Source organism: Hevea brasiliensis, chromosome 1 (genome assembly GCF_030052815.1).
Source record: "Hevea brasiliensis isolate MT/VB/25A 57/8 chromosome 1, ASM3005281v1, whole genome shotgun sequence".
Classification (NCBI taxonomy): domain Eukaryota; kingdom Viridiplantae; phylum Streptophyta; class Magnoliopsida; order Malpighiales; family Euphorbiaceae; genus Hevea; species Hevea brasiliensis.
In genome coordinates, this window is record NC_079493.1 from 3,134,885 (window position 1) to 3,150,893 (window position 16,009).

The window sequence follows — 16,009 nt, forward strand, 5'->3', positions numbered from 1 at the left end:
TTTTAAATATTGATTTTCTTTCAAAATAAATTAGAGAATATGATAACGTGTGATAATTATATTTAGTAATTATATATTATAGCTATTTAGAAAATACGGGAAAAACTTAATGTTGATTTTTCTCTTTCACAAAAAAATTAAAAATTAATGGATGGACATTTCCTTTAACAATTAGACATGCTTAAAAGAAAAATCAAGTATTAATTTTTTACAAAAATTCAAATATGCTTAGTTCTAATTTGGAGTAGATATTTTAAAGAAAATTAAATTTTTAGTCATGGTAATAATTAGATAGTCATAATAATATTTATTAAATTTTAAAATTAAATGTCTTGAGTTATCAAATAATCAACAATTAGATAATAAATTTAATTGTAATAAATACATTTAAAAATATTTTACTTTATTTAATGTAATTGTCATTAACGTTTTTAAATTAAAAATTAGAAAATCTCGTAATGAATGATAATTATATTCAGTAAATCAATATTTTTTTCAGTATTTAAATTTAAAAGATTAAAATAATTAATGATTGTATTTAGAAAATTAAATTATATAATAATTATATTATAACTATTTAAGAAATACAAAAAAAATTGTCATCAATAAATTTAATTAAACATTATCATTTTATATAAATGTGATAAATTTAAAATTCTATCCACTCTTAAATTTATTTTATAAAAATCTGGACCACCTCTTTTTCAATAAGTAAAAATTGAACATATATAAAATTAACATATGTGTTTATTGATTATAATTAATAAATTAATATAATTAGCTCTTTGTTTTTAGTAGCTCTAATTAAATTGAGCTTTCTAGGCATTTGTAATAATAATAATAATAATAATAATAATAATAATAATAATAATAATAATAACTACTTATTATATATTAAAGTGTAATAATTAAATAATTTGTAACTTATATATACATAATTAGGGAATTAATAACTTAATCATAATTTAATAAAATTATGTAATTAATTAATAAAAAGTAGAGAGAATTTAATAAAATTATTTTACCCATATATATGTAATTTTCTAAATAATAATAAAATAATATATCATGACTAATATTAACTAAAATAATAATATTAATTATTTATTAATTATATTATAAAAAATATCAAAAAAATAATGAAATTAAATATTAATATAAATTTTTTTATTTATGAAAATAAAATATTATTTCATTTTTTCTTAATTCATTATATATATAACATTCAATATATAATTGAAAATATGTTTTTATTAAATACATACTAAAATAAGATAAATAAAAATAAAATAATATTAAAGTAAATTAAAATTTATTAAATATATAAAAAATAGAGATATGGTAAAGTATTTAACTTTTTGTGTCTATTTTTATAGTATAATTTTAAATTATTTTATTAATTTTAATATATATAATTCTTAAATTTTTATAATTAAATGAAATAATTTAAAATTTAAAATTATTAAATGAGAGATTTATAAAATTATTGAAATATATCTAATATTTTAGTCACAAAAAATTATGGTAACAATGATAATAGTAAATATATTTAATCGTAATGATAATAATTACTTACATTAATTAATGTAATTATTAAATATAATAATTTATATATGATAAGTGCCACATGACAACATCAAAACTTAGAATACCGGCAATAACAACAAAAAATACTTTTACTTTATAATATTATATGAAATTTCAAATGCTACATGAAAGTAACAGGGGAAACCTTTCTAATTTATATATACATATTTCCCCTTCCTAATTTATATATACGTATGTATGTGTGTTGAATATAAGAAATTTAAGTTTGGCTGTCCCTTCTCCACATATATGTAATAAAAATAAATAATAAATACACTTGAAATATTAAATAATAATATTTCTTACATTCACATACTTGTAGAACTAAGGATGAGAGCAGTTTGATAGTTCCAACTCTAAGGACTGAAGATTTGAGACCGATTTAAGGGCTTTCAATGATTTTTATTCCTAACTCTTACCTGATTTCAATTCGATTTGATTAAATTTGATAATAATTTTATTTTTTATATTTTTAAAATTATATTATAAAATTTTGTTTATGATAAAATTTTTAATTAATTATAATTTTATTTTAAAGTTTATTAAATAAAATTTTAATAACATTTGAAATAATTTTATATTTAACAAAAAAATATAAAATTATGTGCCATAAGATTTTAAATTATATAAATAACAATTTAATGAATAATTATACATATATTGTACATATTAATACATTTTTTTTAAATTCTAAAAATATTGTTAGATATATTAATTATTATCTCAATTGATTAAAACTTAATTAAACAGGTAAAGACAAGTGAGTGGATCGAGTCAAAAGTTTATTACGAGTGAAATAGATTTACTCTAATTAAAATCAATTTATTTCGTAATCAATTAAATAATTAATCATTTACCTTTATAAACCCTTTAAATTACTTATGACTTTATGATGTGGGGTTCTTGATATATATTTACTCAATTTTTTTTTTTGTTTATGCTCAAAATAGATATTCCCTTATAAAAATAGTGCATGTTGTTTTTTAAATTTTTTTTAATACTATATAATAAAAAATACGAGTTAATTATTTTTATAGGGGAAGGGTTAATTTAAATTTAAATCTAAAGATTTTGATTAATTGGACAAAAACTTGAAAGTAAAAAAAATTGGCAAAAAGAAAAAAAAATTCAAGGACAAACATAAATTTTCTTCCATTTTTTTTTTCCTCTCAGGTGCCCACTCACTTTCCCCTGTTGATTGGGGCCACATCTTATTACTACAGGCAAGTGTGCACTTCCACGCATGATCTACAGGTCACTAACCCTTAGTTGAGACACATCATGCGTAGGGTCATATCAAGATGGCTTAATTCGGGCAGATGGTCGGGTGGAGTCGTTGGAATTGAACTAAAATCTAAAAGCCCACATCGTTTAGTTACTTTATTACACTACACTTTATAAACAAAACAAGAAGGGAGGAGGCCGTCTCTTCGGGGATATCCGATAAAATTGGAACGATACAGAGAAGATTAGCATGGCCCCTGCGCAAGGATGACACGCACAAATCGAGAAATGGTCCAAATTTTTTTTTGCATCTCTCGATTTGGAGCTCTGTTCGTCTCTGTTTTCTTCAACATTTCTAAGCTATAGCCAAGTTCCAGCAGCAATGGACTGGAGTCTACATACGAAAGGTCAGTTGTTGCTTGACATCTTCGCCTTAGATTTGGGTTTTTCTTTTGGTGTTCTAAAATGGGTTAAAGGAGTTTGTAAGTAAGAGATACTCCACTGTTTTTGTTTGTTAGGAATTTATGTTCTTCAACATGCATGTGGGTTTAGAGCTTTGTCCAGGTCTGAAAATTTATGAAATTTGTTGGGGTTATTTTGCTTGTTGAACATTGTGATTAATTGAAGAAAAATAAATGAAAAATCATGAAATTAGTGAGTTGTTTACCATGTTTCTTTGGAAAAACATGTATTTAGATTAAATGAATGCAGATTTTAGTATAGGAGGGTATGGGGGAACTCAGATACACAAGGCAATTACTTCTTACGGATAAGATGATTCCTATATAATTTAAAACAAATAAAGAAAGTATCCAAGTTTACACATTTATGAATTGAGATCTAAGCTAAAAGAATAGCTTAGCACCAACTTTAATGTTAGTTATTTTAAGGGTGTGAAAAATGAAGGTCTTTATAATTGTTATAGAAGTGGAAGTATCTTGTAACTTGTAAGCTTATGCCAACACCAGGTGCCCTTAGCCCATGGCAAGTAGGGTGTCTTAACATTGGGCTTTGACCAACTTAGGCCTGATGTACAACTCAGAACCCATTTGTGGGCCTAATGAAATTATTTTACCCATCCTGGTTGTAAAGTCATCTGGTTGGTTGGATTGAAGTTAGTCCCACATCATTTAGTTACATATAGTTGCAAGCCTTCATAAGCAAAGAATAGGCAGTAGCAATTGTCCCTTCGGGGACATCTGATAAAATTGGAACGATACAGAGAAGATTAGCATGGCCCCTGCGCAAGGATGACACGCACAAATCGAGAAATGGTCCAAATTTTTTTTTACTTGATCCCAGCCATGGGAGATCTGAAAAAATAGTTACTTTTGGTAGTTGCTGCTTATAATAGCATGGTATCAAATTAAAACATCAGCAGCCTCATATGAATCATCCTTCAACATGAAGTAGAGATGAGTTTGTATTTATCTGTGCTTCAAATTTTGTTGGCTTTTCCATGTGAAGGTTGTGTTAGAATGTATATGAAGGTGAAGAATAAGCATTTTGTATGTGCAGATTGCAGGTAGCAATCAGTTGCATATCCTTGATTTTTTGGTTATTTTATATGTACTTTTTCTTTTCTTTCGTGGAAGTTGAAGCATGATATATAGCTCTTAGTAATGTTGTTAGAAATCATTGACACTATCATAATTGTGAAACATTTCTGCTCTTTACACACAATCAACAGTTCTTAGAGAAGAATAGCAAAGATGCATATGTGTAAATAGAACCATATGCTTAGTTCATCTTTCATGTTAGTTGAAGCAACTTGATGCTCCCAACTCTCATACTTGTTTTATGTTAGGCTTGGCAGCCACTGCATGCATGCTTGCACTCTACAACAGTACCTTCGTTCCTTGTTTCTTAAAGGTCAGAAACAGAACAGAATCACTGAGTAAGTCACATGAATGAAAGTTTGAAACAAAATATAAAGACAAAATTGGAATTGAAAATACAAACTCAGAGTAATAGAAAATCTAAAGTCAGAATCATTAGGGTGAGAAGTGAAAATTTCATGTTTCTATTTCCTGTCCATAAACACAGTGCTAAGTATTAACAGCTTAGCCCATGAGACGCATGATAGTGTATTATTAGCTCTGGGCCCTGACCAATCTAGGCCTGAGCAAAATTCAGAATCCACTTGTGGGCCTAATGACCTGATGTAATCCATTCAGGTTGTGAAGTCATATGGTTGGAATTGAACTTAGTCCCACATTGTTCAGTTATGCAAAGTTGCAAGCCTTTATAATGATAGAACAGAAGCATCAGGCTGTCCCTTCGGGGACATCTGATAAAATTGGAGCGATACAGAGAAGATTAGCATGGCTCCTGCGCAAGGATGACACGCACAAATCGAGAAATGGTCCAAATTTTTTTTTTCTAATCTCTCGATTTGGAACTCCGTTTGTCTCTGTTTTCTTCAACATTTCTAAGCTATTACCCAGTTCCAGCAGCAATGGGATGGAGTCCCCATACGAAAGGTCAGTTGTTGTTTTCCTTCATGTCAAATTCTTGACATTTTCGCCTTAGATTTGGGTTTTTCTTTTGGTGTTCTAAAATGGGTTAAAACATTTTATAAGTAAGAGATACTCCACTGTTCTAAAATGGGTTTTTCTTTTAGTTGAGAAGGCCAAAATTTGACATCGCTTGGAGCTTTGTCCAGGTCTGAAAATTTATGAAATTTGTTAGGGTCATTTGCTTGTTGAACATTGTTTGGATGGTCACTATTCAACTGTTGCTATAATTAATCATAATTTTTTTTAATTATTTTTTGCTATATTTCAGTGTATTATAATTTTTTTTAAATTATTTTTGTTATATTTCACTGTCATTATCAATCTATAAGTAAAGAAATTCAATTCTCATCCAGCTTGTCTTTGTGATTAATTGGAGAAAAATAAATAAAAAAAATCATGAAATTAGTGAGTTGTTTACCAAATTTCTTTGGAAAAACATGTATTGAGCTTAAATGAATGCAGATTTTTGTATAGGCAGGGTATAGGGGAACTCAGATACATAAGGCAATTACTTCTTACAAATAAGATGATTCCTGTATAATTTACCACAAATAAAGAAAGAAACCAAGTTTAGAATTTTATGAATTGAAATCTAAGCTAAAAGAATAGCTTAGCACCAACTTTAATGTTAGTTATTTTAAGGGTGTGAAAAGTGAAGGTCTTATAATTGTTATAGAAGTGGAAGCACGTTATGAGCTTATGTCAACACCAGGTGCTCTTAGCCCATGGCAGGTCGGGTGTCTTAGCATTGGGCTTTGATCAACTCGGCCTGATGTACAACTCAGAACCCATTTGTGGGCCTAATGAGATGATGTAATCCATCCAGGTTGTGAAGTCATCTGGTTGGTATTGAACTTAGTCCCATATAGTTTAGTCATGCAATGTTGTAAGCCTTTATAACCACAGGAGAGGCATAGATAATTGTCCCTTCGGGGAATGAGTTGCTTAGTTCAACTTCGATGTTAAGCCCTCTTAGGGCTGAGCAGAATTCGGTTCAAACTGAATAATCAGTTCGATTTAATTTTACATTATAAAAATTTTGATTTGATTTTAAAGAGAAAAAAATTGATTAAATCGAACCGAATCGAATAGTAATTTATATATTCAAATCGAACTGAATTGATTTATTTTATGGGAAATTTATGAATTTTATTTAATTATATATATATTAATTGTTTAATTTCATTGATTAATTGTTATTAGGTTCAAAACAAAGTCAAAATTAGATCAAACAATTTGAAAATCATGTCTAAATTAAAAAATCAATTAAAAATTAAAACCGATCGGTTTAAATCGAATTGAATCGAAATAAAGCGATTCGATTTGATTTTTATCCATTTCGATTTGGTTCGGTTTCTAAAATTTAAAATTCGATTTTTATAATTTAATTTGATTCGATTTGATTCGAATCGAATGCTCACCCCTAATCGCACTCATGTTTTATGAGAGGCTTGACAGCCATTGTGAGCATGCTTGTACTTTGCAATGAGAAATGTAGAATACAAGGAGATAGAATAAATAAGATTTATTAAAATTAAATTTCTTATAATTTTGAATTTTTATAATTTTTTATTATTTAAAAGGTAAACATTGTGAAGGTTATAAAAAGAAAATTTAGTTAATTTAAATTAAAAAAAATAAAATTTACTTAAAAATTTAGCATGTTTCAAATATAAATTTACGATTTAATTTTTTTTAAAAAAAATTCTTTTATTACCTTATGAAATTCGCTCTCAAATAGAGTAATAAATCCCCCATAAAAATCAAAGTGAATAGAAAAAAGATTTAGTTAGAAAGTAAAAATTTAATTAACTTTTAAAATAAAAACCGATAATTTAGATAAGTTTTTGACATAAATTTAGAATATGTTTTTTAAAAATATATATTTTTTAGTGGTTTGAAACTTTTAAAAAAATGTCAATAGAAAATATTTTATTAATTATAGGGAAAGCTTAAGAAATATTTTATTAATTAAAAAAATTACATCATTTATAAAAAAAATGACTTTTTTTATGAGAAATTTTTACTTTAATTTTTTAAATTTTAATAATTTTATTAAAATGTGAATATATATATATATGAAATAAATATATATTATTAATTTTAATAATATATATTTAAATAATTATTCAATAAAAATTATTTATAAATTTTTTTTCTTAACAAAAGTGCTTAAAAAATTATCATGTGTTTTTCTTTATATTTTATTAAATAAAAATTAACTTGTCATATTAAATATTGATTTTTGTAAATATTTTCAAAGTCCAACTACTAAAATCTTATTCCATACAAAAAATAAAAATTCTTTAAAGTTCTTCTTTACTATATTTTCTAAGAATTTTAGAACATCTTACTTCAAACATTGTAAAACTCTATTCATCATGCTATATATTTATAAAATTAATTTTTTTAATTAGATTTTGATTATATTCAAAAAAGTTTGAATTATTTTCTAAAAAATTATAACAATATGCATATTTAAATAATTATTCAAGAAAAATTATCTATAAAATTATAAAAATTATTTTTAAAATTAATTATTATATTTAAAATCTAAAAATTTTATTAATGATACCTCAAAATTATTACATTAAAATTATATTTATCATTTTATTAATATATGATTAATTTAATTAATTTAAAATATAATAAAAAAATTATTTATTAACGCTTGTTTAATATTAAAATTGAAAGATCAAAATTACTTTTTAAAAAAAATTATTTTATATGCTATTAAAACAATTATTTAATAAAAGTATTATGTTATTTTAATGTTTTTATTAATAAAATTTATTAAATTTAATTTTAAATTATTTTTAATATACTTTTATTTAAAAGATGTTTGGCTTTGTTGATGATAACTCTAAGTTAGAGTCTGTTTAATATTATTATTAAAATTATTATTAAAAAAATATTTTTTAAATATATTAATTAAAAAATATTAAAAATAATCTAAAATTAAATTTAATAAATTATAAAAATAATAAAATAATTATTTTAAATTAATATTTAAAATAATATTTTTATTTAAAAAAAATAATTTTAACTCCTTAAATGAATGCGAAAAAGTGTCGGGTAAAGTTGATGTTAATAATTACAGTAAAAAATTAAGAGCCTGCTAAAGAGCTCAATTTGAGTTAGCTCAAATAGTATTAATATATATAGTTTTATTATTATACCCTTAAAAAAAAAAAGAGAAAACATTTTAAAAATGACTTTAAAGCTTGGAGTTGGTGAGATAGCTCATTTCATGGCTCATGCAAAGGAAAGCGCACATGCAACAAGCTATTATTGCTTGCAGTCATGCACACCATTCAAGAACTGATGATTCGAGAAGTGTGTCTATTGCATTAATGCATGCACATATGAGTTACTACATGCAGCAGTAATGAGCTAGAATAATGAATTAGATTGCAGAGAAGAATTAGATATAAATATAAAAATAAATATTACTGGACATGATATACAATTTTAATAAATAAAATTTATATTTTTAAAAAAATAATATATGTACACATTAGAGATTGTATAATATATATATAATATATATATTTCATGCAATAAAATATTAAATGAGAGTAAGTAGCTCGATTGGCATTGAAGTATGCATCCCAGTGTGGTTCAGGGTTCGAGCTCTCCTTATGTCAAATGTCATTTTTTTTCATTTATAAACGCACCTAATACAATACATTCTTTATATATATATTTTTTCGTTGATTTAAAAAGTGAATGAGGGCTGATAGTCTGATTGGCACATGCTCCCAAGCGTAAGATAGAGGTTTTAGGGTTCGATTCCTCCATTTGTCCTCTTTTTTTTTTTTCTTTTGTGATTCTTTATTATTATTTTCATTCAAAAATATAATATTAAATTGTGATGATTGTAAGTATTTTTAAATCCTAATTAACATTTTTCCTTAAAATTATAATATAACAAATTTTTAGATTTAAAATTATAAGATATATATAAATTATTTATTTAGATACACCTAGTTTTACAGTATTAACACCACTTCACTACTATTAGGATAATCACCTATATAACGACCAATCGTTAAATCAACATCACTGCTATAATCACCACATGTACAATATTGCCATGATTATTATTACTAAATCATTGTTTTTAATTTAAATATAGAGGGAGTTAGTCGAAGATATTTAGAGAATGATATAAATAAAAAGAGCTATAAACAGAGATATTAAGATTATCATATATATAAAGATAAATAAAGGGAGAGAGAGATAAGTAGAAATGTATAAATCAATATGTGTTGATTTTGAAATAACTCTTGTGTGTGTGTGTGTATATATAAATACAAAAAATTATCAGATGAGAGCTAGTAGTTCGATTGGCACATGCTACCAAGCATAAGGTAGAAGGTTTAGGATTCGATCCCTCTATTTGTCCATTTTCTTTTCTCTCTTGTGATTCTTTATAATTCTTTTCATTAAAAAATATAATATTAAACTGTAATGATTGGAAGTATTTTTAAACTCTAATTAACACTTTTCCTTAAAATTATAATATAACAAATGTTTAAATTTAAAATTATAAGATATATATATATATATATATATATATATATATATATATATATATATATAAATCATTTACTTATATACACATATATTAATTTATGCATTTCTATATATTTCTCTCCTCATCTTTATTCCTCTATTTATCTTTGTATATATGATATATAAAAATGTATGAATCAATATATGTGATGATTTCAACACATATATTGATTTATGCATTTTTTATATATCTCTCTCCATATCTTTATCTCTCACCCTCTATTTATATTTATATATATATATGATAATCTTAATATCTCTATTTATAATTTATTTTGTTTCTATCATTCTCTAAATATCTTTGACTATCTCTCTCTATATTTAAATTAAAAACAATGATTTAATAATAATAATAGTAGTAATATTGTACACGTGGTGATTATAGCGGTGGTGCTGATTTAACTATTAATCATTGTATAGATGATTATTTTAATAGTAGCGAAGTGGTGTTAATACTATAAAACTAGATGTATATAAGTAAATGATTTATATATATCTTAAAATTTTAAATTTAAACATTTGTTATATTATAATTTTAAGGAAAAGTGTTAATTAGGGTTTAAAAATACTTCTAATCATTACAGTTTAATATTATATTTTTTAATGAAAAGAATTATAAAGAAAAAAAAAAAGGGGCAAAGGAAAGATTCGAATGCTGAACCCTCTATCTGTGCTTATAAATGAGAAAAAATAGCATCTAACATAGAGAGGGCATGAACTTTGAACCACACTGAGATGCATGCTTCTATGTCAGTCAAGCTACTTGCCCTCATCCAACATTTTATTGCATGAAATATATATATATTATATAAGCTCTAATGTGTGTGTTTGTATACATATTTTTTGGAAAATATAAATTTTATTTGTTAAAAGTGTATATCATGTCAAGTAATATTTATTTTTACATTTATATCTATATATATATATCCATATAATTTGTAAGTAAATGATTTAAATAACGATAATAGTGGTTTGACTGTTTATGGAGTATTTATGATTTAATATATATATATATATATATAGTGAAATTTATATCATATTTTAATATTTTATATACTGAAAAAATATAAATATAATTAGTTTGATCATCACTCTATCTACACTAATCCACCACTGCTATCATTATCATTCTAACACTACTATCAAATTTCAAACCAGTTTTAATATAATACTTTAATATCAATATTTATTGTTATAATATTTAATTTCATTTTTGAAATGTCATTTACTTCATTTCAATTAATATATATCAAATTTATATCATATTTCAAGTTAAGAAAAATAAATATTTGTATAACTTATCATTAAAAATCAATATATCTTATAACAAATAACAAATATATTATATGTAATAACTTATAGTATATAATATCTCTAAATTTATATGTTTTTTAAATCATTAATTTTTAGAGTTTCAACAGTTGTTAACATCTTAATTTGACATTGAAAAATATTGTTTAGTGAGTAGATATTGAATGAAGAAATTTTATAATCAAGTGGCTTATAAATGAGTTAAATAACTCACAAATCACTATAAATAATTTATATATTAAAAAAATAAAATGATAATAAATTTTAATTTAATTATTAATATATTAATTTGAACTAGCTCAATTTAAGCTGCCTAGCATTTTTAACTTCGAGCTGCAACTTCCACGTGGCACGCAACACCAAAGTGCATGAGACACGGGGTGACAACATCATGTCCACATGCTAAATAAACAGTTCCATATTCTCATGTAGCCATAAAAAACAGACGGGACACCGAAAACGACATTGTAACGCTTACAAACGGCAATTTCTCACCACGATAAAATCGTCAACTATCCCTAATTGTGGATCCCATTAATAACGGAAATAAAAAAATCTAACGGTCTATAAAGCTTTTCAATTTTGTTCCTTCAAAGTAACAGTTATCGTTGGTCACAGTTTTCCTATTTGAAAATTTGAATTTTATAAAAATTTAATTCAATTAATTTTTTATTAATTTTTATAAATTAATTCAATTAATTTATTCTTGTCCTCTGATTTTTTTTTTTTTACATGTGAGGCTTGTAATTCCAACTAAGCATATTTTGATAACCTAGTAGTAGTAAGATTATTTAAATAGAATGATTATCTTGAAATAAAAAATTATAAAAAAAAAACTCTAAAGGCTTATTTGATACTGCTGATGAGAAAATTATTTTTTTAAATATATTAATTAGAGAGTGTTAAAAAATAATTAAAAATTAAATTTAATTAATTTTAATAATAAAAATAAATTATTTTTTAAATAAATTTTAAAATAATATTTTTATTAAAAAAACAGTTTTAAATTCTGAAATTACAGGACTAAAATTAGCAGAAGTAATATTATATTGTCATTCATTTTGTCAGTTAATTATTTTTTTTAATCTAAACTTCATAATTATTTAGGGATATAAATAAATGGCATTGCCACCGAACAATATCCTTATCCCATTACCAAGATTAGCATGTACCCAATGTTCCCCACATTCACTATCCCTATATAATGCTTCCCTTATCACCACCGACTCTCTTTTATTTAAAAAAAAATAAAATTTTAACCTATTTGATTTTTCTCGATCTTAATAATTCGTTCCAATAATTTATTATTTATTTTAAAAAATATTTAAGTCTTACATTTTTAACAAAAAAAAAATTTATACATACTATTAAAATTATATTTAAAATTTATATTTTTAATTTATAATTTACCTTTAATAAGTAATTTATATTATATAATAATAATAATGTTGATCCACTCTTTATAAAGTTTACACGTTTTTTCTTGCAAAGTGCGGGAAACAAAATAGGAACTCATTCAATGTTTTTTCAAAGGGTGTCGCGATCACGATTGGGATTATTTTCTTGGAAAATTTCAGCTTTTCTAAAGCAAAAGCTTTTCTTAGTTCTCACCAACCCCAACTCCCTTGATTTTTCTTTTTCTCCTTCCATTTCAACTTTCAAAGTTGGAAAACTAAATCTGATTTTTTTTAAAAATTCTGTAAAAAATAAAATGAATATCATATTGATATCTACACTAAAATCAAACACAAACCATCCCTAAGAGCTAATTAATGAATAATCTTCATTTAGTTCATTGATAAAATCTCTACAATTTTATTGATAAAACAATAATAATAACAGTGAGATTTTCTACGCAAATTTCTCATACAATCTCTACACTAACATCATATCACACGCATAAAAGTTCTTTAATCTTAAAATAAAAAAAAAGTTAAAAAACCCATCTGTCACTTTCTCTAGAAAATCTGTGCTGATGAATTTCTCTCTATAAATTCTGTTATTTTTCCGATATTTCTAAAATAAGGAAGGAAACAAAAAACCCTTCATTTGTGGATGTTTTTTTTTTAATCTTGAAACCCAGTTTTCTCCCAAATTGCATTTCTAACCCTGCTCAGATCCCTCCCTTTCAAAGTCCTCCCTACCCCTTCATGCACCGAGAACGATGCGATCCTCGTCCTCGCCAAAAACTCGTGCGGCGGAACCCTCGCTCCTCCGTGGAAATAATCCTCTCCGTCGACGTCATCATCGTCGTCGTCCATATCTCTTCCACGACGACTCTCCCTGTACTCATCTTTCAATATCTTCGACCAGTCCGGTATGTTAACCGGAAGTGACGATGGAGTCCCGACGACTCTGTCTCCAGGGACGCTGCATCTGTTCAACGCCGCTGCTGTTGCTGTGGACTTCTTGGTGAGTCTGGAACTCGGTAGAGATTTGAGAAACTCGGTCGAGTTGGAACGAGTTGTGACTGAATTGTTATAAATGTCAGACTCGTCGAGTTCAAATGCGGAGTCGGGCGTGAGTGGCGCGTGCAGGGCCTCGTCGCCAGACAGAAATCGGTAGTTTTGTCGAGCAAAGTAGCTCTTACTGGTGGCCATTGAAGACGGGTTTTCTTCTGGGTTCCCTGAGAGTGTGTAATTTGAGTTTTGATGGGAGGCGATGGAGGCGGTTGGTGGTGATGGTGGCAGTGATCGGTTCTTACGGTTTCGTTGAAAGAGAGGACTATGATCTGCTTTTATAAAGATTTTTAGGTTTGGTGGAGTGTAATGTAGTGGATAAGGCTGGGATCCTTCTCTGTAACTTCATCTGTTGAAATTACCATTACACCCCTGTTTAACTTTCCTGGAAATGCCCAGTTTCAAAGAAGAAAAAAAAATTCTGGAAATGCCATGTCGGATCTATTATGGCTCTATTTTTGTCAAGGAAAAAATAACGATGTAGTTAAAATTTTTTATTTAATAAAAATTTAATAAATTAAATAATAATTAACGAATTATATAATAAGAAATATGAATAAATGCAGTTTAATTTTTGCTGAGAATTTATACAATATGGAAAGGTGAATAATTGATCAAATTTAATTTCAGCTCAAATTAAATGGTTCTAATTATATTGAAATTTATCAATTTTAATTTGATTTAGTAAAAGGTAATCACTTTTTTATCATTATAAAAATATTAATTTTGAAATGAATAGTTAATTTCAGAATAAGGAGTTATAGAAATTTAAATTTTAAACTTATTATAAACATATTAGAGATGAAGGAAGATTAATAAAATCACTTTTAATTAGTTAAAATAATTAAATTTCTATTAGAGAGTATTTATCTTAGTTTATAAATTATTCAAATTAGCTTATAAATTTTAAAAATAAACTGATTTATTTTTTTATAATAATTTTTGAATTTATAAGTTAAGTTTATAAGTTAGTTACTATATTATTTTATCTAATTTTTAAAATTTCATTATAAATCTCATTTAATATTTTTTAGTCGTTTAATAATAAATATATTTATAAATTATTTTTTATCAAACACTTTAATTATTTATTAATCACTTATAAATATTTTAATTAAACACATAACTGTTTAAAATTTTAAATATTTATAAATTCAAATTAACTTATAAGTGTTTATAAAATTAACTTTCATGACTTAACCAAATACCGTCTAATTAAAATTTAAACTTACGACTCAAGTAAAAGCTAAAACTCTTCGGCTTAACTCAACTAATAAATTCAAAATTATTTATCATTATTGTTATTTGATTTTAAATTCAGGACAATTTTATTATACCCTCTTCCAATTATGAAAAGATTAAGGCGCATTAACCATTATTTTTTTAATTTTACTATTATATAAATTAAACACAATAATTATTTATATAATTTTTTATAATTTATTTTATTATCTCTCTCGATTAGATAAAATAAAGTATGATTTGATCAAATTGTAAAAAATTTTGATATAACTTAAATAATTTAATTATTTTTTTAATCACTATATAAAAATATTAAATAGCATATAAAAGTAGGTAGAGATAATATATTATAAATTAATTTTTAAATATTATTATTATAATTAATATTATCTATAATTTCCACATTTGTTATAACTATATATATATATATATATATATTTATAATCTTCATATTAAAAAAAAACTTATTAGCTTAGCTATACAGATTTGTAACTAATTAATTATATTAACCATAAAATCTAAAACTAGATAAATTTCCTAAAATTTTGAATTTTAAGTTAAAAAAAAGGTAAACCAGACTGCCACGTGTCTAACCTATCATAATCCTCTCAACCGTGGATGGGTGCCACGTCAGATAAAAACGAGGGAACATTAACGTAAAACCAACCGCCCTAGAAGAAAAGAAAGGGCAGTTTGGGAATACCAAATTTGTCACTTACGAGAACAATGTTTGTACAATTGTACTGCTAGTTACGAATTTGTCGCGACGCGAATAGAGAGAGAACGCAAGAGGGTTGAGGTTGAGGTTCATGTTCATGTCCATCTGACGTGGTTTATAGAAAAGAGGATAAAAGTGGTCCTATTTACACCTTCGAGGATCAGGACACGTGTATTTTCTCTTCCTTATAAGACACGTGGCGTGGTCTCATTAAAGCATATGAGTTGGGGGCGTGAATGGCACGTGAAGTGTGGGGTCTCCACTATGATCTAGCGCGTCTTTCCTGCCAGCTGGTGCTGGACCCTGCTACTCTGCTGTCCGCTTAAACGCGACAATCCATTAATGCACCCATTTTCAGGCTGTTTAGCATT

The 16,009-nt window shown here is 25.3% G+C and overlaps 1 protein-coding gene, 1 long non-coding RNA gene and 3 other non-coding genes across 5 annotated transcripts; 4 read left to right on the plus strand and 1 right to left on the minus strand.

The window, feature by feature from the left end:
- The first annotated feature begins 2,990 nt into the window (after positions 1-2,990).
- On the plus strand, positions 2,991-5,575 carry LOC110631621 (uncharacterized). Its single transcript, XR_002490546.2, has 2 exons — positions 2,991-3,218; positions 4,989-5,575. It is a non-coding gene; the product is annotated as an uncharacterized LOC110631621 (long non-coding RNA).
- LOC131169495 (U6 spliceosomal RNA) lies at positions 3,012-3,114 on the plus strand. Its single transcript, XR_009140435.1, has one exon. It is a non-coding gene; the product is annotated as a U6 spliceosomal RNA (small nuclear RNA).
- LOC131170246 (U6 spliceosomal RNA) lies at positions 3,995-4,097 on the plus strand. Its single transcript, XR_009141149.1, has one exon. It is a non-coding gene; the product is annotated as a U6 spliceosomal RNA (small nuclear RNA).
- LOC131169529 (U6 spliceosomal RNA) lies at positions 5,086-5,188 on the plus strand. Its single transcript, XR_009140466.1, has one exon. It is a non-coding gene; the product is annotated as a U6 spliceosomal RNA (small nuclear RNA).
- Positions 5,576-12,988: 7,413 nt separating the features above from the next.
- On the minus strand, positions 12,989-13,936 carry LOC110631616 (protein S40-4). Its single transcript, XM_021779501.2, has one exon. The coding sequence runs from the start codon at positions 13,817-13,819 to the stop codon at positions 13,286-13,288; it is 534 nt and encodes a 177-aa protein (XP_021635193.2). The 5' UTR covers positions 13,820-13,936; the 3' UTR covers positions 12,989-13,285.
- Positions 13,937-16,009: the final 2,073 nt, after the last annotated feature.